Source organism: Oxyura jamaicensis, chromosome 14, assembly GCF_011077185.1.
Source record: "Oxyura jamaicensis isolate SHBP4307 breed ruddy duck chromosome 14, BPBGC_Ojam_1.0, whole genome shotgun sequence".
NCBI classification, from domain to species: domain Eukaryota; kingdom Metazoa; phylum Chordata; class Aves; order Anseriformes; family Anatidae; genus Oxyura; species Oxyura jamaicensis.
In genome coordinates this window covers 2,718,313-2,744,571 of record NC_048906.1, presented here as the reverse complement: position 1 = coordinate 2,744,571, position 26,259 = coordinate 2,718,313, and the positions used below count along the sequence as shown (strand labels likewise).

At 61.6% G+C, this 26,259-nt stretch overlaps 2 protein-coding genes across 3 annotated transcripts in view; one reads left to right on the top strand and one right to left on the bottom strand.

The window, feature by feature from the left end:
- SLC5A10 (solute carrier family 5 member 10) overlaps positions 1 to 26,259 on the top strand; it is a 35,146-nt gene that overhangs the window by 188 nt on the left and 8,699 nt on the right. The window contains exons 2-8 of the mRNA XM_035339727.1: positions 658 to 762; positions 1,289 to 1,348; positions 1,455 to 1,559; positions 5,866 to 5,971; positions 7,430 to 7,510; positions 10,237 to 10,442; positions 12,327 to 12,462. Coding sequence (XP_035195618.1) covers positions 658 to 762; positions 1,289 to 1,348; positions 1,455 to 1,559; positions 5,866 to 5,971; positions 7,430 to 7,510; positions 10,237 to 10,442; positions 12,327 to 12,462 — 799 coding nt within the window. The remainder of the gene's footprint in view (positions 1 to 657; positions 763 to 1,288; positions 1,349 to 1,454; positions 1,560 to 5,865; positions 5,972 to 7,429; positions 7,511 to 10,236; positions 10,443 to 12,326; positions 12,463 to 26,259) is intronic.
- On the bottom strand, positions 10,532 to 26,210 carry FAM83G (family with sequence similarity 83 member G). Of its 2 annotated transcripts, XM_035339719.1 has the most exons (5): positions 25,560 to 26,210; positions 20,094 to 20,261; positions 16,146 to 16,270; positions 13,959 to 15,396; positions 10,532 to 10,963 (listed from the first exon to the last, which is right to left on the bottom strand). In XM_035339719.1, exons 1-5 carry the CDS (start codon positions 26,052 to 26,054, stop codon positions 10,544 to 10,546), a joined length of 2,646 nt encoding a protein of 881 aa, XP_035195610.1. In that variant the 5' UTR covers positions 26,055 to 26,210; the 3' UTR covers positions 10,532 to 10,543. The 2 variants fall into 2 exon arrangements, with proteins under 2 accessions (XP_035195610.1, XP_035195611.1); XM_035339720.1 differs by lacking the exons at positions 20,094 to 20,261; positions 25,560 to 26,210 and adding an exon at positions 16,383 to 16,633 and having other exon boundaries at positions 16,146 to 16,345.

The following is a 26,259-nucleotide window of genomic DNA, read 5'->3' as shown; positions in this document are numbered from 1 at the left end:
CCCCCGTGTCTTGTCCTGGGCACCGGCGATGTCCGGCACCGTTCCCCTTCCCACCAAATTCCCCCTTCGTCGCCCCGTGCTCCGCTGCCCGCCCCCACTTCCCCCAGCCCATGCACCTCCCTGCTGGGCTCCGTGTCCCTTGCTGAGCAGGATTCGTGCCTCCTGATCTCCGTTTCCCTTCTGATTACACGAGGGGTGCTGGAGCCCACCCAGCTCGTTTTATTCTGCTGGGTCTCCTTGGAGGCCACCCCGAGCCTGGGGAGGGCTTGCTGGGGTCACAAAGCTCTCTCCGCTGCCCTGCGGACTCTGGTGGCTCCAACGGAGCCGTGGCTCCCTCAGCTCCCCCATTTCTTGGTTTCCTGCTGTTATTTCAGCATCTCCTTGACAAACTGGTTGTATTCTTTCCTGCATCCCTGGCTGGCAGCTTGCACAGGGCCACCTCCGGGCAGGGCGCGGTGCCACCGCCGTACACGTGGCTGCTCCTCATCCTCCCCAAAATGAATGATTCTGCCCCAAACCCGGCGGGGGATGTCTCAGGGAGCTGGGCACGAGGGAGGGTTGGTGGCGGGGACCTCCTTGTGGGTGTGCTGAGGGTTTTTCCTGCCCCGTGTGCCCGTGGCTGCAGGCGGCATCAGCACCTCCTGCTCTCGCCCGCAGATCGGAGCCTCTCTGTTTGCCAGCAGCGAGGGCTCGGGGCTCTTCATCGGGCTGGCCGGGACCGGTGCTGCCGGGGGAATCGCTGTCACCGGCTTCGAGTGGAACGTAAGAAACGTGTTGTGGTGCCCAAAGCATGAGTTTCCTGAGCCACAAAGCAGCAGGGCCGGTGCCACAGCAGCTTCACACCGAGACTGGAGGCTCGGAAAGAGTCACGCGGGGGATAACGAACGCAGCGCTGCTAATTTGGCTTCTCTGCATCATGCCCAGTGCACGCACGCTGAATTTGGGGTCAACTCAAGTCCTTGCACACAGGGATAAGGATGTTTCAGGGCAGAGCTTCCCCCTCCAGCCCCCTGCCTGCCCTCGATGGGGAGATGGCCAAAAGGGTCACCAGTTCCCTGCTGTCCCATGTCCCACTTCCAAAGTCCTTCCGAAAGCACGGCCCTTGCCCTGCCTGGTGCTTGGGGAGTTAGCGGGGTGCTCGTGGTCGGGATGCTGCAGGCAGAGGTCTCTGCTGTGGCCTTCTGCTCCTGCTCTTTGAGGCCATTTGGAGACAGAAAGGTGCCCTGTAAGGGAGCCGAGGCTGCTCCTGGCGTGGCTCCTGGCTGTGCTGCTGCTTCCTTCCCGACAGGCGACGTACGCCCTGCTGGCGCTGGCCTGGGTCTTCGTTCCCGTCTACATCTCGGCCGGGGTACGTGGGGCTGCGGTGCCACCGCCGTCCTCCCCAGAGCCCTGCGCTGGTGACGCTGCCCTGCGCTCGCCTTGCTGGGGCAGCCAGCTCTCCCTTCCCTCCGCAGATCGTCACGATGCCCGAGTACCTCCAGCGGAGGTTTGGAGGCGAGAGGATCCGCGTCTACCTCTCGGGCCTGTCGCTCCTGCTCTCCATCTTCACCAAGATCTCCGTACGTAGCCCCGCGACTGCCCCGTGATGAGTTTTCACCCAGCAAAACCTTTGGGTTTTGGAGCCGCTGCAGGAGGGGGGTGGTGGAAGGTGCTGGCTGCAGCTCCCTGCGTCTGTGTCGGTGGCTCCAGGGGCCGTGCTCGTGTTGGGGGGACCCTGACGGATCTGTGGCAGGATCCCCAAAACTTTCAGAGAGCAAGGAGCCTCGGTGCCCCTATCGGATGGCCTGAGCATGCGTGGGAAGTGCCTGACTCCCAGGGGCTGTTCCCCAGGGGTATTTTCACCCCATTTTAGCCTCATTCGTGGTTCCCTGGGTGCAGCCCCAGCTCCTGTCCTCCCCCTGCTGCCCCCTTGGTAAGCAGGGGAAGAGTTTCCCCGAGGAAAGGGCAAAGTGCCGGTGGCACCAGGCATGCAGCAAGCAGGGCACAGAGAGCCCTGGGGCTGGGGGCGCTCCAAGAGCAAACAGCTCTGAAACGATCCCGATCCCGAGGAGAAAACTGCCGAAGGGAGCAACCCTGCACCGCCCGGAGAGGGCGAATCCAGCCCTGGGGTGTCTGCAGGGGGACGGCTGTAAAGGCTGCTTTCTGCATGGGGCGGCTGTAAAAACAAACAAACAACAACAAAAAGCCACTCTGCTTTTTGCATAGGGATGGTCGCAGGGGGGAAAAAAAAACAAGTGCTTTTTGCAGAGGTGTGGTTGCAACTTAAAAAAAGGCTTCTCTTTGGCATGGGGCTGGCTGCAGGAGGGAGGGCTGGGCGGGAGCGTGGCTCCCCACGCAGCGGCGCTCCCAGCCCGCAGCTCGGGGCTGCAACGCTGCCGTGCTGACCTTTCCCTTCGTGTAACGCGACGTGTTCTGCGAGTGGCTGCACCCGCCGAGGACAGACAGCGGAGCTGGTGGCACTGCGTGGCCTGGTGTCCCTGGCTTCGGGGGACCCGAGTGTCCCTCCCGAGAGCTGGGCACGGCGCCGTGTGCTGCGCTTGAGGCAGGTTGCAGGGCTGGGAGCAGCCCTTGCTCTGTTCCTGCTGATGCAGGGCTTTGAGCGTGGCCACAACCTGCAGGAGCGGTGCCGGTGACTCCGTCGGTGCAGCTGCCACCTGTACGTCCCCCCAAAAAATCTGGAGCTGCCCAGGTTTGGCTGCTGCTCCCCGGGTGGCAGCTCCCGGAGCATCAGCCCAGTTCACAGGCTTCACAATGACACATTGATAATTCCCTGGTTGTCCTAGTGCCCAGGAACGTGCTGTCACTTCTCCTCCCATGTGCTGCCCCGGGAGAGGTCCGGTCCCTGCTCCTCTGGGCACGGGGAGGAGCTCGAGGGAGATGCTGCAGCACCTGCGTAAGGCTTGCTGGGCACCGGGAGCCAAGCGAGTCCCTGCTGGTGCCTACAGGGAGAGGTTGGAAGCTGGGGTGGGATTTCTGGTGGGGTTGTTTGCTCCTGCTGATCCGAATTTGAAGAAGGAAATCTAATTTGAGGGCTGCTCATCTTTGAGTCTCTCCAGGTGACCGCAGCCCTCTTACCCAAGCGGTGTGCTACCACCAGCTCACCCCATATGGGTACCAGGAGGGACGGGCACCCTACAGGTTCCTTTGTAGCCAGGAGATTGGTGGAGATCTCGTGGTGTGGCCCCTTCCCTAACACCAGGAGAACCTGCAGATGACCCCTGCGTGGTGCCTGCACTGCTGGCAACCTCTGCATCCCTCCCGGCCTTTGTGCGCGGAGCCAGGCTGGCGCTGCCGAGCGGCTCTGCCCCTGCCCTTTCTCAGCCTTTGCTGTGCTTTCTTTGGGCTGTTGGGTTTTCTGTCACCTCTGAGTCACGCGGGATCCACCAGAAGAGGGATTGGCATTGTCCAGGGATTACTGTGGCTTCCAGCTCTGCTCAGGGTGAATGTGCACAAACATGGGGCGCTTCCAGCAGTGCGCGGGGCGTTGGCACCATGGGGGCCAAACCAGCCCCAAACCAGCCCCGTGTCCTCTCCCCAGGAGCATGGAAGGAAGGTGCAAGACTCAGGGCAACGGGTCAGCGTGGCCACCTGGCTGGGGCTTCCTCTGGTCCCCTCTGGGGCCACCTCGAAGCCCAGGGAGAGCTGGGCTCTCCTTTCCCTGCGGGTGCTGGATTTAATCACGGATCTCCTCTCCCCCTCCTTCTGGGCATCGCTGCTGCTCCGGTGGCCCTTCTGTGGGCAGGGGACGCATCCACCTCTCCTCTGTGGGCATCTTACATTTTCTGGTCCCCAACCCTCAACAATTTGTGGCAAGGCAGCCTAAAACCCTGCTGAGAGATCACATCCCCCATAGCTAGGAGCACGCGAGGATTTGGCAGGGCAGCCCAAAACCCCGCTGAGAGATCGCGTCCCCCCTAGCTAGGGACACGCGAGGCTTTGCACAAGTGTCCTAGCTTTGGCAGAGAGCCCCTGGAGACTCTTCTGGAGCCCGGGCGACTCGTTCTGCCCGGGTTCTGGCTTTGCCAGCTGTTAAAGCCAAGCTCGTTGGGAACCATCGATGGCGTTGGGTAAGAACGAGTTCCCAAGTGAGGTCAGCGGTGGAGGCAGGGATCTCTCCGGATTACGAGGCCTGACTTCAAAGGCTTCTGCTCCCCTTTTACAGTTGAAAGGACTTGTTTTATGAATAGGTCATGCCTGGATTTAATTAGCTTGTTTTTGTATTCGGGGTGTCTTATTAACAACTCAGTCACATGCGCTTTTATTTTTCTCCCACCATAGCAGAATTACGAGGAAGGGAGGTGGAGATACCTCCTGCTTCCTCATAGCGAAGGATTAGACTCATTTGCAGACGACTGCAAAAATGCTTGAGCGTTGAGAAAGCCTGGAGAAGGGGTTATGAAATGCCTTCTCCCCGGGCTGAGGCTTTGGGCTCCGGGGAAGGGCAGCAGGAGGAGCGGGCAGGCAGGGGGATGGCGAGCTGCGAGCTCCACGAGGCACCGAGGGTGCTGGCCCGGCACTGGGGAGGCTCAAGAAGCTTTGGGTTCCCTCTTCTAGTTGCGTTGAGGGATGGCTGAGGGCATTCCCCTGTTTTTTTTTTCCGGCCTCGTAGCTTCAGTGCGGTGCTGGCTTGCCTCGGTTGTCGTCTTGTAGGGCTGCTCGGTGGTGCCGTGGGGTCAGGCTGTGCCTGGGAGATGTTTGTGGTGGCAAGGCAGCTGTCGGCGGGGAGCTGCTGTTTGGTTGCTGCTGAAGCTGGTTCCTCTCCAGCAGGACCTCTTGGGGCTGGCGAGGGCTCCCCCGAAGACGTGGCCAAGCTCGAGCGCAGCTGGGGCACGTAGCATCTCCCTCGGGATGCCAGACGTGACGTGGGGGAAAGGCCGTGCTGGTGTCAGGAACAGTCCCTGGACCGGGATCCTCAGGCTCAAGTGCTCTGCTTGGCTCCATTTGGGACTGCTCCCGCGTGATGGGGCAGGAAAGCCTTGCTGCTCGGGGTGGTTTTTGGGACGTACGTGAAGACAGACGTCCGATCAGGGCTGGTGTGTTGGCTGCGGGAAGCAGGCACAGCTCCGGGCAAGGGTGTGGAGCTGCTGCAGCGTGCACTTAGCTCATCCTGCCTCTTCCTGCCCCATTTCCTCCTCTGAACGAGGTTTTTGTGACAATATCCCGGCCCACTGCTGGGGACCGATGGGTCTTGGCCGTGGATTGAGGCGTGGTGGTGGCTCTGGGTCCTCCTGTCCCACAGCAGCACCAGGGGACGTGATGTGGGCGCAGGAGGTGCTGTGGTGGCTTGTTGGGCACCAGCAGTTTGTCCTTCTCGGCCAAGCAGAAACCCAGAACCTCCTCCAGAGGCTTTGCAAGGGGAGCTGCTAAGGGGAGAGCAAGCACAGGAGCACGTCCCTCAGGGCAGCACCCCTCAATGAGGATGCTTTTGCACCGGTCCGTGCTGGGGTGCAGGACCTCTGGGCTCAGGTCCTGCCTGGTGCTGCTCGCTTGGGGCCAAAATCAACTTCTGCCATTGCCCGTGCCTCAGTTTCCCCAGCTGCAAAACCGGGAGGAGAGGTTTTCCCAGAGGTGCTCAGCAAAGAGGTGCTTTGGGGTCAGGGCAAGGCTCAGGAAGGGCAGTCCTGGGGTTCTTGCTCTCGGTCCTGGGGTTCTTGCTCTCCGTGCTGGGGCTGCCCACGTGTGCTCCCAAGGGCTGTGGCAGCACCGATGCCCTGAGATGTAGCAGGTCCTTGTGTCCCTCTGTCCTCACCCAGCTGGGCCCAGTTGCGGACCACCACTGGGGCCACCTCCTGGTGCCCCCAGGAGGGAGGTGGCCGTGCGTGGCCACGAGGATGATGCCTGTTACAGCTTCTGCTCCCCGTGCAGACCGACCTGTACTCGGGGGCCCTGTTCGTGCACGTCTGCCTGGGCTGGAACCTCTACCTCTCCACCGTCCTGATGCTGCTGGTCACGGGGCTCTACACCATCGCAGGTAGGCTGCTCGGCCTCCGCTGCCCTCAGTCCATCGTCTTTGGTTTTATGCTTATTTTTTGTGTTGTTCTTTGGGGATTTACATGGCTTTAAGCTCAGAGCATGGGGTTCCCGTTCCCAGTCCTACCCAGCTGGTGTTTGTGCATCCCTCCTGAGCGTCGGCTCGGGCCGTGACTCAACGCGGGAGCTCTCCTTTGTCATCACAGCTTTTCTTTTGCAATAACTCGCTCCTCCCCCGTCTCATAGCTAAGTGCTTTCTTGTGTGTGCACCTATTTGTAATCAGTGCCTCTCCTATTACAGGGCCATTACTGCAGATCCACGAGCCCTTTACCTAACTCACTTCCTTCCCACCTGCCCTGCCTGCAGTGCAACTTGCTGCCGTTCCCCTGCCCAAAACGCCTCCTGCCTCCCCGTGGGGATCAGCATCGCTTGGTACCTCTCCTCTGTGATCCGGGGTGATGACAGCTTGGAGATGGAGAAGGATACTGTGAATTTTCCTGGCTTGCAGTCCCACTCCTGGGCTGCGGGGCCGTTTATCCTCGCCAGGAGATGATTTCATTCTTTATTTCAGCCGGGACGTTCCCTTCCCTGGTAGCTCCAGAGGAGACGCCTGGCGATGAATTCTCCCTCGGTATCTCGTCCCAGCCATCAAAATGGGAAACAGCATAATAATTATATCCGAAACACGGTGCATTTTGCAAGACCTTGGTTTTAAGCAAATCCCACGGCGGCTTTTTCCTGCCCACGAGGCTCGTTGTGCAGCACGGCGCTCCGCTGGGAGCCCAGGCAGAGGGTGTGCTCGCTGCGTCACCCCGGTCCCGAGCACATCCCCGAGGATCCCAGGCACGGCTGGGCAGGGCGCAGCCCTGAGCTGCCTGGATGCGAATGAATCAGGGACTTGGGTTGAAACGGGTTCAGATTCTGACCCATTTTCTGCGGGCCCGCTACTTCTTGGTGCGTTTGTTTGCCTGGTGATCGCGCGCTTTCTGGCTGGGTGAATGAGCCCTGGGTTTGCAGTGGGTACTGACGGGGAGCCTGGGATGGGAAGGGAAAAATACCGTGGGCTGGGTGGGGAACGGGACCCCACTAACATTATGTGCTGGAAAAATTAAATTAAAGGACTGGGGGAGCGAGCTGAGGGGCATGCCAAGGGGGCAGCGTTACGGAGAGGTGGGGTGGGCAATGGAAAGGTGTCCTGAGCGTGCTCTGCTGCTGGAGCACCCAAAAGGCCAGGGCTGGGGCTGTCCTGTGTCCTCCCAGCTGCATGGGGACGTGTGGCCGTGTCCCCTGGCCACCCTCCTCTGCTCCCCAGGGGCCACAGCCCCATCTCTGTGGTGCTGGAGGGGCCAAGCCGGAGCCAGGCGCGTGTGTCCCTGCGAGCGTGGGTGCCTTTGCTGGGGCTGCGAGGCTGAGCCGAGCCCGAGGGGTGCTCACAAAGCTGTGCCTTGCTCCTTGCAGGGGGGCTGGCGGCCGTCATCTACACCGACACGCTGCAGACCCTCATCATGGTCCTTGGAGCCATCGTGCTGGCCGTGAGAGGTAAGAGCCTGGATGGGTGAGGTCCCAGCTCCCAGGGTCAGTGTTTGAAGAGGACGATCCCCAGAGGTGCTCCTGAGATGGTTCTGACCCAGGGGAGTCCGTCCGGGCTGTGAAATGCCACCGTGGTGGGGACAGCAGCCAGGGCACTGCCGCCAGCACAGCCCCAGCTGCTGGCAGTGCCCTGTTCACGCGCAAAAACCGAGTGAAAGGACAGTTATTTGGAGGCTTCTGCTTTACCAAAGGGAGGAGAGCGAGGGAAGCTTCTCCCCTTCCCAGAGAAGCACCGATAACAACAACCACCCCAGCAGGAGCGGGGGCCCGTGCCAGGCAGGGGAGCTGCCCAAACAGCTCGGCAGCGCGGCCGCAGCCCGCGTCAGATGAGCTGCTTGGACGTTGCTGATCGTTGTCTGAAGCGCTAATTGCCCGGGAGGTTCTCCGAGGCTTTTGTCTTGTGCTCTTGGCTGGCTGCGAGGCGGCAGAGCGGGAGGAGGGGGGCAGGCAGGCATGGCCTGGAAAATGCCCGGCGGCTGCCGCACGGCTGAGCTGTTTCTAGATGCGCCAACCTGCTCGGCACGGCGAGGTGTGTGCGCAGAGGTAATGGTGCCTGGGAGAGTCACTGATCCGGGGGATCAAACAGACAGGCTGCCGGCCACGCAGATCCTGCCTTGGTGGCGGGAGAGCCCAGGGCCTGGAGGCTTGCGTGCCTCGAAGGTGGTCGGTCTGCTCCAGCTCCGTCGGGGATGCCAATAAAGGATGCTCTCCGTGATTTTGCCCTGTTTGTCTTTAGACCACGACAACTGCCACAGTGCTGCCGATGCTCGCGTGCTAGCCTGTGACCTCTCTGGGTTGCTGCTGCCTGGCCTGAGCTCACGTTTCCCCAGGGAGGACAGAAAGGGTGTGTGGATGCTCTCGGGTGCGCTTGGCAGACAGCCAGTGGGCATAGACCGAGGGGGTCACAGACCCCTGAGGGCCTGGGCACAGATGTGGCTGTCCTGGTGGTGGCTCTGCTCAGCCCCAGCACCGTCCCACAGCCCTTGTCGCATCCTCTTGGCACTGACCGCGGGGACCCTGCTCCTGGTGGAGCACACGGGCTGGATCCCTGCGTCTGCAGGCTGCCTTCTCGCTGCCCTGGCTTCCTCGCCCTGCTCCTTCCGTGTGAGCAGGCGTAGGTGTTGCGACTTGCCTCCTAACACCTTTGGAAAGGGAGCAGGTCCGCACCCCCGGGCGCGAATCTCTGCTTTCAGCACTCTGCCTCTGCCTCTGGAGAGCCTTTGTTGGTGCCCAACGCCCATGCAAAGCTTGGGAGTAGCCGGTGCCTGGATAAACCACGCGCTGGAGAGGCGCCAGCTCTGCTTGCACAAGAGCAGAAGCGGTTTGCAAATGCTCCCTCCCCGTGCGATACCAGGGGGGTGGCTTGCAAAGGGGGCTGCAGGGTGTGATGCCCCTTTCCAAGCACCCCAAAAGCCTCGGGTCAGGGGGATGGAACCGGGGCTGCGGGTCGGTGCTGGAAACAAGAGTTCTGCAGGGGGGTGCTGCCCTTGGACGGCACCTGTGGCTGGGAGGGGTGCGGGGATGTGAGAGCTGGACCTGGGGAAAACCACCCAGGGATGCTCTGGGTCTTGCTTGGGGCCTGACCTGTGTCCCTGAGTGGTAAAGCAAAGGGATTCCTCCTCCCAGCACCCAAACCAAGTCAGAGCGCAGAGCCTTGCTCTCCACGAGCAGCCCCCAGTTGGTGCTGGGACCTCCTGCAGCCCTTGGTGAAGCCCCTTCCTCGCCCCCCAGCCTGGCTTCTCACCAGAGGAAGCTTTAAGATACCGTCTCCATGAGCCCCACAGGGTTCCGGGGTCCCCCCTCCTCTCCCAAGCATGAGCAGCCACCGTGGGTGCAGGGTGCCAGCGCGCCCACCCCCTCACCCCCTCCGGGGCGCTGCGTGGGTGGTGGGGGGAGTGGGGTGGGTGCCTCCTCCAAAAAGCAATGCTGCTGGCTCCCAAATCCTGCTGCTGGCAGGGGGGAGCCACAAGCAGGGCTCAGCCCGTGCCCCCCAGAGCGGGGAGGTGGTGGTGGGGGGAGCACGGAGAGCCAGGGGCGGGAGGAGCGCCAAGGCAGCTGCGCAGGGCTCGGGGGCGCGCTTGCTGGGGCTTGCTCCTGGCACGTAATCCTGAGCAGTGCTCAGGCTAAGGATCCCATTTCCTAGGAAGAACGCAGTGAAAAGGGACTTTTCTGTTCTGCCGGACTTTAAGCTGGAGGCTTAAGGATGGAGGGGGGAGCTGGGGAGCGCTCAGAGGGGAAGAAAGTGCTTGGCCAGACGCTGGTGCCAAGGCACCTTGAGCCGCAGCGAGTCAAGTCAAAGGCTAGCTAATTTTCAATTTTAATAGTTCTAGGTGAGTTTCCTGTACTTTGGGACTGGGGTGCTTTAATAACAGGTTGCTTTTACAGTACGAAGTCAAAAGAGGTGGGTCCCTTGAGGAGCCTTTGTCCCGGGATGTGGGTCACCCTCGCGAGGGAGGGCAGACCGCAGTGGGACCTGCTGTGCAAAACGGTAGTAGAAGAGTCTCTTAAATAACTAGAATAAAATAAATTGCGATCGAGCCTTCCCTCTGTGGGAAGGGGGCCAGGAGGGGCAGCAGTTCTCAATAACGAGTCCTCAAGCGTGTTTTGTCAGCTCATCTCGGAGGCAACCGGGTTTGGACGGGCTCTAACCAGCCTCCCCCGGCCATGCCTTGCAGCTTTTAATGAGATCGGAGGCTACCCCAACCTGGAAGAGGCCTACTTAAAAGCCGTGCCGTCCAAGATTGTGCCCAACACGACCTGCCACCTGCCCAGAGCGGATGCCATGCACCTCTTCCGAGACCCGGTCTCTGGAGATCTGCCTTGGACCGGGATGACGTTCGGGCTGTCCGTCATGGCCGCGTGGTACTGGTGCACCGACCAGGTAAATGTAAACGCTATTCCCCTGCCCCGAGTCGCGGAGCGTGGCCTGGGGTCCAGCCACGCTCGCCCGCTCTCGCCCTGGAAGTCCACCTGCGGCAGCGCCTACTGCTCCTTCTGGCTGGTGGGCTCGGGGGGCTTCTTTTTGGAGTCGGTGGGAGCACCCGGGGCTGCCACCACCTTGTTCTTGAGGTGCTTGGACTGGGAGAGTTTGGAGAGCGGGATGCCGAGGGGCGTCCTCATCTCCTCGGCTGCCTTCTGGATTTCTGGCAGGGAGGTCAGGGGCTTGCCTGCCACCCTGGGCTTGCTGGGGGAGAGGTGGCTGGGCCGCGCCGGCTTGCTGGGGCTGAAGGCTTTGCTCTGCCAGTAGGGCTGGCTGCCTGCAATGGTCTTTTTGGGCTCGGCTCCGTCCCCTCTGTACTTGCTGGCCCCGAGGGCTTTCTCGCACGGTGGGGAGCAGGAGACCTCCTTGCCTTGCTCTCTGCCTGCAGGGTTCCTGGGTAGGTAGCGGTAGATGTGCGTCCCCTGTTTGTTAAAGGGCAGAAAAAGAGAAAAAGATGACTTGTGGCTGCTGTAAGACACTGGTCCCCTGTATGGACACCCCTTTACGCTCGGGTGCCATGAGATTGGTCCTCACGGACAAGTCCCTTGGCTGCTGGGTGCCCAAGGCCCTTGCCCAAATCCCAACAAATCTTCCACCATCCTGAGGCTGGTGGCAGCTCGTTTCTCCTGTGATGTCTCGCTCTCTGGGGAAGGTCTCTCCCCATGATTTAGGGTTTTGAGTCCCCAGTACATGGCAGGGCTGGGGGGGGTTCCTGCTCCCTGGTGGCGAGGCAGCGTTGTAAGGACAGCGGCAGTGGCCGTGCACTGCCCTGCTCGGGCACCCTGGGGCTGTCCCCAACCACAGCAATGCCCCTGGGACTGGGGGCTCCAGCAGTGTCACAGGACCCCCTTCCCAGCAGCGGCCTCAGCACCCATGTCCATCACCAAAGCGCTGCCTTCATGCCTGGCAGCCTCCCACCACCCAGACCGAGGTGAGAGGAAAGCCTGGGGGGTCTGGGAGAGGGAGGTGGGCGAGGAGGTGAGGGTGAGCTGCGTCGGGTGGCCCTGGGCTTGGAGAGAGGCTCAGAAGGGCTCCGAGCACCACACATCTCAATGCTGGCCCAGGCAAGGTCTCAGCACACGGCTGTGGTCACCAGATCCTGATCTCTGGGCATGTTGGTGCTGCCGTCCGGGGGTGGGACAGCACCCCGTGCAGATGTACCGGGGCAAAATCCCATCCAGCAGGGGCTGACGGCCAGGCTGGAGCCGCAGAGCCGGCCGTGCTGGATGCCCCGTGCCCCCGAGGTGCTGGTGGTGGGACCCGTGATGCTGGTGGCATCTCCCCGGTGGTCAGCCTGGACACCCCAGTGACCTCCGCACCCGCACTGTGGTCACTTTGGCCAGGAGGGCTGCACTGAAGCAGTTCAGGTTAGGTAGCGCTGGGCTGGAAGGGGTTTTGTTACGTTAGCTAGACTGGTTAAAATCAGTGCTTAGAATGGAGGGGTCCTCGTGGGGGCTGAGACCTTCTCAGGTGGGTAGGATGAAGGGCGAAGCAGCTCCTCTCCCTCCTCAAGCAGCACGTGCACGACGTGGTGCAGGTGGCACCCCAGCCTGGTGCTGGTCCCTCCTGACCACACGGGAGCAGCTAAATCCTGCTGGGTGCTGAGCTCGACCCTGGGGAGAGCCAGAGCCCTCTTACTGTCCGCATTTCTACGGAGCCGAGCTGGGAGGAGAGCGGGCTGGGCGTCCCTGTCCCCGCGGGCACTTTTTTGGGGAGATGTTGGAAGGGATCGGCGGGGAGGGGGGCGCTTGGTGGGGGCTCAGCCATGCCCCTGCCTCCCCGCAGGTCATCGTCCAGCGGTCTCTCTCTGCCAAGAGCCTGAGCCACGCCAAGGCCGGCTCCATCCTGGCCAGCTACCTGAAGATGCTGCCCTTGTTCGTGATCGTCATGCCGGGGATGATCAGCAGGGTCCTGTACCCAGGTAAGGGCGCGGCCACGCGGAGCCGGAGCTTCAGGAGCCGAGCAAACGGGTGCACGAGGGATGGGAGCGGGGCGCTGGGGCTTTTCTGGGGGTCTCTGCTCTGCCAGACCCAGGGGGCTGGAGAGGGGCAGGGGGGGACGTGAGTGTGCCCGGTGCTGTGCTTTGGGCCACCGTGCACCAGCCTGCGCCGCTCTCCTCTGCATCCAGGTGGGCATTTGGGCACTGAAATGCTCCAGGGATAACCTGGTGCTGCCTTTTCAGTGGGATGAAAACTGCGTTCATCCGCAGTGAGCCTGGGCTGTGGCTGTGTACGCCGTGGGCCAGCACTGCAGAGCTGAATATGAGAAATACGGACCCAAAATAATAACCTTTGCGGGGGTTGGTGGTGGGAGATGCCTAATGCTGCCCAAAATGGGAGCAAAAAGAGCAATTTGCAGTGCGTTGTTGTATGGTTTTACTCCAGACTCCAGGGCTGGGTCAGCTCTAGGGGAGGCCAGGAGATGGGGAAGGATGATTTCAGGTGGAAAGCTGCAGAATTTTCTAGGAAAGATCTTGTTGGGACCCATCTGTGGGCCTCCTTGTGCTGCTGCTGTTCTGACCTCACCTCAGATTAGAGGTTTCTACAGCGTTAACCCAGGATTGTTTGGGTTTGTGTCATTACGCATGGAATAAACTACCCCCTGCGTGTTTCCATCAGCTGAGCACTCGCTCTCCCAGCCATTACAGGACCTCAATTACCTTCCCTAAGGAGGCCAGGCCAAATTACTGCAGGAGCCGTGCAGCGAGGGCTCGGCTCCGCGGCGAGGTCAAGCGCCGGAGCAAAGCCCTGCGCTGAGCCCAGGCTGGGGCAGGGAGTGGCGGGCGGACTCTGGACTAATTTGGTTAATTCCCTGTAAACACAGATTAGCTGGGACCTGGTGGCTCAGCTGGGGCCACATGGGTGGCACCAGCGACTTTGGTGACACGTGCCACGGGGACTGTCCCCGCGCTCCCCCTGCCTGCCCGGCGGACATGGCGTGCCCCGCAGCTCACGGAGCTGCTGGTGGCATCACTCGCCCGCAGCGGCTGCCACCCCTCCTGGGCTGCTCTGCCTAATTACGTGTCCGAGCGCCGTGCTTTGATGCTAATCACCTGTGCGAGGAGCCAGAAAACAAGCCGGAGAGGGACACGCCTGCACGCACAGCCTGTCCCCGGCTGGGCACGGGGCCGCCGCTGGTGGGTGACGGGATGGAGCTGTGTGGGTTGGGGTACGGCCCGTGCCACGGGTTTTCTCTTTAATTCCCCAAATCCTCCCCTCTGCACTCCCGGATACCTGGGGAGCTGTGGCTTGGCCATCATCTCCCCGGCCACCAGCACCTCTTGGGTCACTCCCGTGGTGGTAAAAGGGGAGCATGAGCTCAGCACGTGGGACGTGGCACCAAAGCCAGCCTCCACCGGGACAAAGCAGCCTCTGGGACGGGGACACGCAGCGAGAAGGTCGCGGCCGAGCCTCCTACCTGTGCTGCGCTGGTCGGATAGGAGCTGTTGCCGTCCAGGATGGCGCGGGGCAGCACACACCTGATCTCCACGGCGTTGCTCCTCCGCTTGGCCGCGTCCTCCGCGCGGACGTGCTTCAGGGACGGGAGGCTCCCCAGCGGGCTGAGGAAGGAGCCCCGGCTGATGTGGGGGTCGCTGAGCTTCCTCTGCACGGGCAGGAACTCCCCGTTGTGGGTGACGTCCGAGTTGGTTCGCCGGAGCGGCCCGTAGCGATCCCTCACCTCGAAGTACTCGTCGGAGATGGAGGAGGCGTTGGAGCGGCGGTAGCTGTGGTCGGCGGAGCTGCTGGAGTAGCTCTCCTGGTCGCTCAGGGTTATGTACTCCTCCTCCTCCTCTTCCTCCTCTTCCCCCAGCCCGTTGTGTGCGCAGGGCGGCCCTCTGTCCTCCTGGGGCCCCGCTGCTGGAGGGGGACGGCAGCTCTCCGGTGGGGCCCCGTCGGGGTTCTCCTTCGGTTCCTGCCTCGCAGCCACGGGGTCGGCTGCCGGTGGCTGCGTGTCCCCCTCGGGGACAGCGCCGCTGTCGCAGGGCGCGATGGCTTTGGTTGCCAGACTTCCAGCAGGGACGGTCCTTGGCTTCGGAACCGGGGGCTTGGCTTCCTCGGGCGTCTCCTCGGGTGGTTTTAAGCGGTGGCTGAGCGGCGGAGCGGCCGATGTCCCTGCTTGCTTTGTCACCCAGCTGCTGCCTTCGACAGGGCTGGGGGTGGGCGCCACAGGAACTTCTGCAGGGACCTGTGGGGTCTGTCTGGGACAGGGGGACACCGGGGGTGGCTCTTGGTCTGAGCTCTTCTTGGCCTCCAGCTCCCTGTACTTCAGCAACTGCCGGTGCTGCGCGCTGGCCTGGGAGACGTCGCAGACTTTGATGCGGTTCATCTGTGAGAGCTTCACGTTCTTTATCTTGGGGTCGATGATGTTGATGTAACCCAAGACTTCGCTCCCGGGCTCGGGGTCGGGCTCGACCCAGGTGGGCAGGTAGTCGAACATGTTGGCTTTCTCCAGGTTCAGGAGGCCGGGGTGGATGAGCAGGGAGAGGTCCGCCGCGTCGCCGTGCCTGTCCCCTGCTTGGCCCTCGGGCAGGGCTTTGCCCTTGTTGTCCGTCTTCTGGTTTTTGTCCTGGTTCTCGGAGGAAGTCTTGCTGATCTGATCCGCGCTCTTGGCCTTCACCAGGGCGTATTTGGGGTTTATCAGCTTCTTCACCACGGCGTTGGCCGGGGTCACCGGCACGACGGAGGGCAGCGTTACGGGCTCGGGCTCGGGCTCCTGGCCCATGGAGATGGACTTGAGGCTCACCCCCTTGGACATGAGGTACAGCTCCTGGAACTGCTTGTCGAACGCCTCCACCACTTGGCCCGAGAGCACCGTGATGACGTTTCGGTCCGTCCGCGCTGCGGACCAGGTGAAGCTGGAAAGGAAACGTGTTGGAAACTGAGTGCTCGCTGGTGAGTGACATGGCTCTTCCCTGGGGGGTCTAACAGTGCCGGTAAGGACGTGATCTTGCTATAAAAATTAATATTGATGGGATTAAAAAGAAGCTCCCATCCCACAGGGGAATGAAGGCCTGAAGTCTTGAGCGCACTGGGACTTGAAATGAAAATATAAGGTAACTGGTGTGGGTCAGCTGCTTCTTTGCCTTAGTGTTGGCCTCTTTTCCTTTCTCAGCTTAGGTTAGTTAAGAAAAGGGATTTTTAAACAGGCTTGTGTTTTTCTGTGGCCAGAAAGCAGGGAATGCCTCATTTTCATGCTTATGAAACTTGTCCTGTAGAGCCGACAACCGACCTATTTCTACAAACACAAGATTTTGTTTGGTAAACCAAAAAAACGCTTTGGGTTGTAAATGTTTAACAGGAAAACCTGAGGTCAGTGTGAGAGCTGGTGCCGCCCGTGGCTTGGAATTTGTCCCTCCCCATGCTCGGTGCCACGCGTTATCACCATCGTGTCCCAGTGCACCCACCGACCCCGCGGGGTGCCCGAGTCACGGCCAGGGGCTGGTGGGGACCCTCGGGTCCTGCTCCAGCACTCGCAGTGTGGTTCCCTTGGTTAGCTGGGGGGGAACAAGCCTGGGACAGGGACCGGGGCTTGGACCACGCAGGTCCCTGTTGGTGTTTTGGCAATGCCTCTGCAGGGTGGGCGGGCGGAGACGCCGCTGGTTACCTGTAGGATCCGCACATGGCCCGGTCTCCATCCACGAACATGAACTTCTGGGCCAAAGCCCCCTTGAACTTGGTGGCTGAGCGGGTGAAAAACTCCGTCCCCCCCGTGCTGCGGACTCGCAGGTTCTGCAAAGCAAAAGGCAGGGCCGTGAGCGGGGCTGGGATCGGGTAGGGTGAGACCACCACGGGCGTCCCCATGCTGCCCCCACCCCAACGTGCCGCTGCCCCGCGTGGAGCTCGCTCCGGCCCCACACCGAGCCATCACGGGCTGAATTTCAGAGCAGCATTCGGCCCCCGCTCCCATTTCACAACCCCGCCGAGCAGTGGGAAACGCTCTCCGCGGTCTGCGCACAGAAAGACCTCAGCGATGGGGAGATAAAATAACTTGCCCAGGGCCACGCGGTGAACCAGAGACCCGGCGTCAAGAATTTCCTGCTTTCCCCACGCACCCAACCGTGTTTTCTACCTCTTGAACCCAGCTCTGCCCACGACTGCGGGCAAACAGCGTGTGATAATGCTGCCGAGTGCTTTCCATCTCCTGCGATCTATGCAAATGCCACCGTGCAAGAGGTGATTCTTGCCCTCCTCTCCCCTGGGGCCTGCAGGTGTTTGTAGGGGATGGCGCTGACCCTGGCACAGCGCGCGTGGACCCGGTGGCAGTGGGATCGCTGTCTCCTGCCTGGGTATTCCCCCTGGGTCTGCTCCGTGCCTAAGTCCAAGCGTCTCGCCCTGGTTTCAGGGGTGGGTGGGAGGAAACGGTGGGGCAGCATCTTTATGCCATTGGGAAGGGAAAGGTGGGGACGTGGGTCCCCACGCAGGCCGCTGGGAGCGGGGTGTCCCCAGCTCTGCAAGCACCGTGCTGCTCTCCCGTCCCTCTGCTGCCTCAGTGATTTTCCTTCAACACCAAGGGACGAATGCATTTTTGCAGCTGAGCAGAGGGCATCATTCACAGCAAACAGCAGAGTGGGCTCCCTTGGGTGGGGAGAAGACTTTTTTTTTTTTTTAGGAAAGCGCCCTCATTCCTCCCATTCTGCTGGGATGTTGCTAAGGCTGTTGCTGAAGGCACTGTGTCAGCATTAGGTCATGCCCTTCGATCTTCTGGTTTTTTTTTTTAAAGACTAAAACAAACAAACAAAAAAAGCAACAAAAGTATTTCTTTCCCCCCGAAAAAAAAATCCTCCCCACCTGGAGCCTTCCTCAGCTGCTTCCCCGGGTTCTCCTCTCTTCTCTGAGCAGGAGGGACAGTGATTAAAAGCTGTTTGCAGCGTGGTGCAAAAGTTAAGGAGTTCCTGACTTAGGTTTTGGGGAAATTGTGCATGCTGAGTGGGAAAGTTTGGGTATTTTTGGTGATTTTATTTTTATTTTTGTTGTTGTTGAGCTTTGGAATTTTTGCCTGGTGTTGAGACTCCGGTGGCAGGCACAGGGGGCTGGCAGCTGGTGCCCTTCGGATCGCTGTGACCGGGGGGGTTCCCGTGGCTTGTGTGGGGATGGGGACAGGGGGACACGCCGGGGCGATGCCCATTCCTGCTCGTGGGGCTGCCGAGAGCAGTGCAGCGGTGGCGCTGCACCCAAACAAGTGCTCGCTGGGACCTCTGCCCAGTGCCAGCATCCCCGCGGCGCCGACCTCTCCCTCTCGCTCTCAGCCAAATCTGCGCACCAAGGCATGAAGCACCCTGGGTTTTTCTTGGGTAACACCCAGGGGAACAAAGCTCCCCGGCAGCAGGGTGCCGGCTGCCTTTGCCTCCCCCTTGCCGCAGTTGGGTAAGATCTGTTTATTTAATCTCTCCCCCCAAAAAAGGGGGGGGGGGGGGGGGGATGGAACAAGCGTGCGCCCGGCTGCCGAGCCGGAGAGGTGCTGCGTGGCGGGGCTGAATCACTCCCCAAACACCTGCCCTTGCTCAACCAAGCGGTTGCCTTGCCCAAGCTGGCTCGCTAATTGCAAAGCGCAGAAGGCACCAAGATAACGACGTTCATCTCGTTAGCATCTCCTGGCTTACGCAGCAGCTCCCAGCCACTGCCCTAGTTTCCTCACAGCCTCCTTGCCCTGCCGAATGCCGTTCCAGCAAGCTGGCTGCGACGAGCCATGTGTGGCGAGTCACAACTTCGAGACATTTGCCGAGCTCTGCAGATGTTCTCCTGCTTTTCCAGTCCTGCCAGCAGGCTGCAAATGCATGAACGGCCCGGCGTGCGTCAGCGCTGGCTTTTCTGGTCTGGCAGCGGAGGCAGGCTGGAGGAGACCGGCCTCTCCGGGGAGCCTGGATGGGGGTAAAAGCCCAGGGAAGCTCAGCTGTGGCTGGGTTAATTGTCCTGAGCAGCAATTAAGTGGAGCCACCAGGCCTGTTGGAAGGGGACGGTGAGAGGCTGGGCCAGCCTGTGAGTGCCCCCGCGGTGTCCCCTCCCTTGGGCACAGGTCCCCGAGCTCACGCAGCATCACGGCCCCGCTCCAGCGTAGCTCACAGTGGCATTACGTGGCTCCTACATGTTCCTGCTCAGCCCGCTGTTTGCCTTCACCGTGGGGAAAATTTGGAGAGAGCTTGCCCGGGCAGGGGCCTCCCCGCGAGCCATTTGGCACCCTGCGCCGTGCGGCCGGCTGACGTCAGGCGAGGAAGCACGGCCTGTGTGCCGAGCTGCGGGCACGGCGCCCGGAGCCCACGGGCATCTGCCAGCCCCAAAGTGAAACTGCGGGGTGCTGCGGTGCCTGGGCACCCGGGGACGGGGACAGCTGGGGCAGGTGTCCCCGCAGCGCTGAAGGAACCGCTCCTCTGCCCCTGCCTCTGCCTTGGCGGGGCACGTTGCGGGGTTTTCTTTACAGCGCAGAGCACGCGGGCCGTGCTGCGAGTTTCTCTGCAAGCTGTTGCAGGGTGCTACCTGTGATTCTGGGTTAAAAACTAATCCCGATCTTGTCGCATCTTGTGCATGGCATCGTTCTCTTCTTGCTCTGCTCATTGAGCCACAGGGTGATGCGCACAGGGGGAGTCTGTGCAGAGCTAAGCCACGTGCCTGAGCAATCGGCTCAGCTGTGCTCCACGTTGTGGCCCCGTCCTGCTGCTGGGGCAGGGATTTGGGGCACTTTGGCCCCGCGCTGCCAGGCGTTCCCTGTGCTGCTCCATCTTCCTCCTTTCCCAACAGGACTCGTGCGCAGCAGCGAAGTCACGAGCTGCTGCCGGTGCCTCCGGGGCCGGGCGACCGCGGCGTGCGCGGGCAGAGCGGTGCCGCTGCCAGCCGGGGCCGGCGTCGTGCCGCCCGCTGAGAGCATCCCGGGCAGGCGCCGGGGCGCGGGTGGCGTGGGCGCCTCCCTGCTCCGCTCCCGGCCCCGCGCTGGGGCGGAGGCCCCGGGAAAGGGGAAAGTCTCGTTTTTTAATTCCAGCCTCCGACTTGCGGGAAAGCCCGAAAGCGAGAGAACCAGCTGGTGGCTGCTCCTGCTGGTCCTGGCCCCAGGGCAGGAGCAGGATGGGGCTGGCGACGGCACGGATCCAGCCCTGGCACAGCACCCTGCCTCTTGCTGGCTGATTTGCCAGCAGGAGCTGAGCTCGCAGGCTCGTCTGTGTGCCTTATGCAGGGGGAACCACAGGCACCCCAGGGACATGCAGCCGTGGTGGTGGGACACGGATGGCTCAGAGCCTCCCTCCCTGTGACTCTGCCGTGGGGAAATCCACATCCCCATCTCTCACCCATTCCCCTCCATGCTGTTGCTGATGGATTTGGGCGTCAGCTATAGGAAAAATGGACCGAGCTCGTCTGGCACTACCTTAGGGCTGCAGCACGGGTCAAGAAGAGCTCTTGCAGGGCTTTCAGAAGGAATCGCACAAATTCACCCCTTGCTTTTCAGCCATGCGAGCTGTGGCTGGAGGCAGGGGCGTGATTTGTCCCAGTCTCTTGCCCATCACCCTGGGGCCAAAAGGCGGAGAGGCTCCTGAGACCAAGGACCACCCTTAAGGACCATCCTTACCTTCAAGTGTCCGGCGTGCATCTGCGCTCGCTCGCACATCTGCAGGAAGTGCTTGACGTTGGTCTCATCCAAAATGATGTAGACGCCGACTTTCCTCTTGAAACCCGCGTCCAGGAGGTCCTTGAAGATGTCTACGTCGGTGAACATGTCCATGACCACTGCGATGACCTGCAGAGAAGAGAAGAGAGATGAGTCCAGGCTGTGCATCCGACCTGCTGGGATGCAGCTGTGAGAGCTGCTTGCCCTGTGAGAGCCGAAGCGCCGCTCTCGCTCCCTGGGAGGCTGGGATTAAGTCCTAATGCCTTCGGTGCCGAAGCCGGGAGCTGCTATATCCCTGTGCAGCCGGGGCTGTTTCTGCCCCTAAGCTGCTCCCACAGCAGCGGGGTTTTCCCCATGGGCTGTAAGGAGCTGAGCAGCAGCCGGCCCAGGGTTGAAGAGCAAAAGGCCCAAATCCCATCCCTCTGCTGGCACCAAGCCCCTCTGGGAATGGCACTCAGTGTGATGTATTTGTAGGGAGTTGGTCGGGGGTAAGGGGTAAAGGTACCGTTCTTATTGACAAGGCTTTAACAGGCACCAGAGGCTTCAGCCCTATTTTCTGCCAGAGAAGTTTTGCCTCCCCTCGTTTCCGGACTCTGCCCCCAGCCCCATCATGGGCAGCACCCCGAGGTGAACCCCCCGATGCAGCGAGCACGTCTGTCCGAGGACACGGGGCGTGGGGCGAGGTCCTGCATGCTCCAGGGGGCCCCGCTGTCTTTGGGGATCTGATGTGTGTTTGTAGGGAGAGAAATGGGACAAAAACAGCTGAAAGTGGCTCTGAGCCTGGTAGGACGCATCCAGACACCCCAGAGGTGCGTTCAGGAGCCGAAGTGGCCTGTAGTACCCTCAGGACCTGTCCTGTTTGTGCACGGATGAGATTGCTCAGAAGTCGCTGGCTGTGCGCAGCTCCCAGCTGCTGTTTCAGATCCTTGCTGTTGATTTTTGGGAGCCTGCTTTGGTTCGAGTTTAGGTGTGGTGCTGGGCAGGGCTTTGGGATCAGGTGCTGCTTCTTTCACCGGGGCTCCTGGCTCTGGTGGTCCCGTGGCCAGGAGCCTGCAAGGTGCTGGGGTGCCCTGGCCATACCAGCCCCCCCTGAGCCTCCCGGGCTGTGCAAAAGCAGAGCTGGGATGACAGCACCCGGGTCAAGCCAGCAGCTTGGTTCAGCACCGGCAGCGTCACCATCCTCTGAAAGCCAGAGCTGCCTTTGTACCCTGGGCGTTTGCTGCCGTGGCCAGGGCGCGTCCCACACGTGATGTGGAGATGCATCAGTGGGGCGCGCTGCGCTTCCTCTGGGAATGCCTCTGCGGGCACCAAAGTCCTCCCCACGCCCACGGGTCTTTTCTTCTTGAAGATGGCATCGGCTGTGACAGTGCGGGGCGGTGCTGCGCGGGGTGGTGATGGCCCTGCAGCCGCGTGTGCCTCCTCCTGCTTGGGGCGGCCGCAGCCACGCGGGGCCCCCCTGGGAAGTGCCCTCCTGGAGGGCTCCGGTGGCACGGGAACAGGCACACCATGGGGTGACACATGGGGACCCCAAAACGCTGCTTCCTCAGGAGGGAAGGGACCGGGTGCTTGCGCACTCAGGCACGTCCAGTCTGGGCTTCTCAAAGCGGCGAGCTGCCTTTTAATTAGTTGTGTGCCACAGGAGGCGGGGAGCTCTAATTAGGAGGAGAATTGCGCGTTGTGACACAGCTGGCTCTTCCCTTCCTCTGCGGCGGGGAGAGCAGCGAGGCTGTGCATCCCCCTCCCTATCCTGGGCCACCAGTGGTGCCACCCTGGCCACCTCGGCTCCCTTCGCTGTGCTTGGGCATTTTGGGAGGTGCCGGAGGGGACCTGATGGCTCTGCCAGTCCTCACCCTGCTGGTATCTTCCCATTTTTAGCTGAATTCCCGTTTATCCTCCCTGAGTACTTGACAGGTTTTGCCGTGGAAAGACACATCCTCGTTCCTCAGTGCACCCGGTGTTCTGCACATCCGCTCTGTCCCTGTGGGGAAACTGAGGCAGAAGGCCAGGTGTCTCACCGATGCCATCAAAGCTGCTCCTGACCCTCTGCTGCCCTCAGCCGCGTCTTGCCTGCAGGACAGGCTTGGCCTGGCTTTGTCACCGGGATGCCAGGCGAGTGTGCCAAGGCACTGCCTGGGCACAAAATGGGCCAGCAGGCCGTGGCTGGCCCCGGTCACAATCCCCATGCTGTGACCACCCAGGGACCCCAAGGGCGAAGTCTGGTCCTGAGCTGCCCGTGCTTGTTCCTTGCTTGAAATCAGCTGGGTCGAGGCCAAGCCCAGGCTCTGGATGTAACCTGCAGAGAACAGAGGTCTGTGTGCTCCAGAGCAGCGCAGTCCCGTGCCATTCCCTTCGATCCCCGCAGCCGGCTGCCTTCCTGTGCCCGCAGCCTGCCCGACCTCATCCTGTGCCCTCTCCTGGTGCAGAGCCCGGTACCGATGCTGGGTACCGGGGGAAGGCGGCTGCGGGAGGCTCTGGCAGCGGGACAGCAGCACCTCTTCCCCAAAGCCTTTCCTGCTGCATCATCCCAGGAAGCTTTCCCTTCCCTTTGCCGTTCATCCAGAGGGAGAGGAGGAGACGGGTCCCGGATCCACCGTTGGATGTTCTCCTCCCTGGGTTCCCAGAGCCGCTGAGATCTGCTGCCGGTACCGGAGCATCGCATCCCCTCGGACGCAGGGCAGGTGATGCCGGATCCTTCTGAGCTGCTTTGATGAGCGCACAAACTGCAGGATCGTGTTTTATAGAGGAAATTGCAGCTCTTTATTAAGTCACTCTGAATCATCAGATAATAACTTTTGGGGTGCCCCACGTGGGCATTTAATAAATTAGGCAGGCACCAAGGCACAATTAGAGGAAGCGTGTTGGGAAGAGGGAGAGGTGGGACAAGTAACGTTAATAATTGCTCTCCCCTGTCGACCCTTTCATCCAGGAACGGCAGAAGGTTTTGTAAACAGTAATTAATAGGGCCTCCCAACCTTCGCTGGAAGTTGCTGAGGGTAATTAAATCACCACAATCCCAACCGGGAACCTCTGGAGCAGAGAGGTCAGGCTCGCCGGTGTCTCTGGCGGTGTTTTGCCGAGGATGGTGCTCTCAGCCTGGTCTGGTTTCTGGTCAGAGAGAGCCAAAATTTGACGAAGAAGATGAGAGGAGGCAGACCTTCCTCCCCAGCGGTCCCGTGAGCTGTGCAGCCCCCGGAGCCCTGCATCAAGGGTGCTGGCCGTGCCGGGGCAGACCCAGGGGAGCTCTCCGTCGGGGTGCCTGGCGTTGTGCCGCATCCCTGGCCGCAGACCCGGGGATTTGTTGCGAGAGCGCGGCCGTGGCAGCAGGATCCTGCCTCTCTGCTCACCCCTTTTCTTCCCACAGCGAGGAGGAGATCATTTGCATCCCCTGCTCCAGCTCGCCTGGATTTGCCTCTTTGCAGAATAAAGCCGAGGCTCTGAACTCGGCGGCATTTGGCCTTGTTCCTGCACACAAATGGGCTCGTCCTCGCCATCAAAGCGGCCTCGCATCCCGGCTCCCTCGGCCAGGCTCTGAGCTGCTGGGAGAACGCCCGGTGCCAGCAATGCTTGTGTGGGCTCTGGGCTTTCCTGGCTCTCCTGGTGCCCTTCTGCCTCTCTGCTGTGCGATCGCAGCCTGCGTGGTGGCTTTTGGCATCTGACGGCGTTTCAGGCCAAACATCCCCAGCAGCGGTGCTCCCCGGGGAGGCGATACCTGAGCCAAGAGGTGCGTGGCCAACCTCTGTGACAAGTGCCAGGGCGGCAGCTGGACCCTCCCTGTGCCTGCTCCGGGCTTCCTCAGCCGAGCCTTCTCACCTCCACAGACCACCAGCCTCAGCTGAAGTCCCGGGATGCCCAGGAGCACCTACACCAGCGGTCACCGGGGCTCAGCACCATGACCCCAGGTTCGGCCACCCCATCCACGGGTGGGAGGCCCAGAGGAGCCCCGTCTGCCAAACTCGAGCTCCTGCTCTGCTCAGACCCCTGCAGACTGCAGGCTTGAAGTTTGTGCTCATCTCTGCATCTCCTGGGGGCCGTAGGCAAGGTGAGGGCTTGCTCAGGCTTCTGAAGCTCAACCCGCTTGTGGCAGAGCTGTCACTTGTGTTTCTTGGCTTTCCAGGCACCTCTTTAGCTGCCATACTCTATTTTCTGTCCTGGAGGATTCCTCCCCTGTCCCTGATCCCACATCTCCCCTCTGCACACATGGCAGCTGAGGGAGCAGTCCCCAGCTCCTGCGTGCCACCGCCAGTGTCCCCAGCTCTCGTCCCACCAGGAGACAGAGCCTGGCGCCGTGGGGACGGTGACAAGCGCAGCCACGGCCACGTCCCTGCAGCCTGGAGATGCTCCCAGGGGAGGTGGGGACGGTGCCGGAGGCAGATCCTGACTCAGCCGTGCAGGAGGAGGGAGGCAGGAGTGACTCAGGAGGTGCTGCTGGCGTGGGGGAAGCAGTGAGCAAGCAAAACCGGGCAGGAGCTTGCAAAGCCGGGGCAGAGGCAGCTGGAAAGACCCGGAGATGAGGCATTGTTTGTGATGGGGGAGGTCTCTTCCTCCTCCATCCCACACGCACGAGGCTTGACAAGGCTTCGGCCCTGCCCTCCCAAAGGGATGCAGCTCACTGCAAAGCCCTTCGGTGGGGAAAACGTCGCCCAGCTGGGACTGGGTCACTGGGGAGCACCAGGGTCCTCTGCCCGGCACCGCTGGCCTTCAAGGCGCACCGCCGCCTCCTTCCCCTGTCCTCCTGCCCGTGACACCAGCCTGACCCCGTTGCTCATCCACCCCAAAATCTCTGCTCCTTGGTTTGCTGCCACGGGTAGGACAGGTCTCAGCTGAAAGCCCAGCCCAAAGAGGGGCTTTGCTTCCCCTCGGCATCTCCCGGGGCTTGTCCTGCATGCCAGCTTTTCTCCTAAAGCCAGGATGAGGCCACCATGGAGCAACGTGGCACTCTCCAGCCAGCCTCGACCCTCCCCTACATGCTGCTGTGAGACCGGTGCCTGTCGCTGCTTTGCCCCAGGGCTGAGCTCGGCTCCTCCAGATCCTGCGTGTTGTCTCGTGCATCGGCACCGTGCTCTGGGAATAATGATCGTGGGGTGGCCAGGACCGTGGGCTCAGAGCTGGGAACCACCCCAACCCTTTTTACTGCCCTGCAGTTCTCCCCACGGAGACCCTGGGATGAGCAAAGCTGCCGCAGTGGTTATGGAAAGAGTTGTTGTGCTCCCGGGGAGCGTCAGACCAGGCCAACAGCATCGTCTTCGGAGAAACCCGATCCCTAAATATCGCTTATTCTGAACAAACGTGGAAAAAACCCAAACGACTGACCCCGACGCCTTGGCTTGGGCAGAGGACGGGACCGCCTGGCTGAGCAGGACCCGAGGATCCGGGCTCAGCAGGACAGCCTGGGGCAGATCCCGTCCCGGTCCCCGGGGCGCACCTCACCTTCTGAGCCTGGCAGATCATCTTGCGCACCACCTCCTTGATGTGCGCCTGCCCCTCGATGGGCGGCTGCATGTAGACGGTGGCGCGGGTCACCCCGCGGTAGGCGATGGTCTCGGGCCAGCCGAGGTCCAGCTGGGGGATGGAGCGGTCGGACCTCTGCGGCCAGTACTCCAGGGACGGGGCCACCCCCTGCTCGTCCCCTTGGCTGTCGCCGTCGCCTTCGCTCTCCCCGGTGCTGCTGCCGTGGCGCGGGATGTACTCGGAGCCGGGGTCGTAGGTCTCGAGCGTGTCCAGGATCTTCTTTAGCTCCAGCTCGGAGAGGAAGTCCCTGATGTTCTCCTTCTTCAGGACCTCGTAGAAGGCGTCGGGGCCGCGGGAGGCCAGCGCCTCCAGGGCCAGGCGCTGCTCCTCGCTGTAGAAGAACTCAGGCTTGGACTCGCTGGACCTCCAGTTGACGTGGCTGTCATCCAGGCACTGCACCTGGGAGAAAGCCATGGCACCCCGACACGCCGCTTCCTTCTCCGGAGGGAGCTCGGTCCGTTGGGCGAGTGCCGGGTGTCGGCAATAAATAAGGAATTAATGACTCCCCAGCCTTTGCATACACGATTTGCTCTGCTTCGCCCTCCCCGCTTCAGCTCGCAGCTGTGGGGATGCTGCTCCTTTCTCGGCCGGCTCCTGCCCTGCGGAGGCTCTGTTCTCT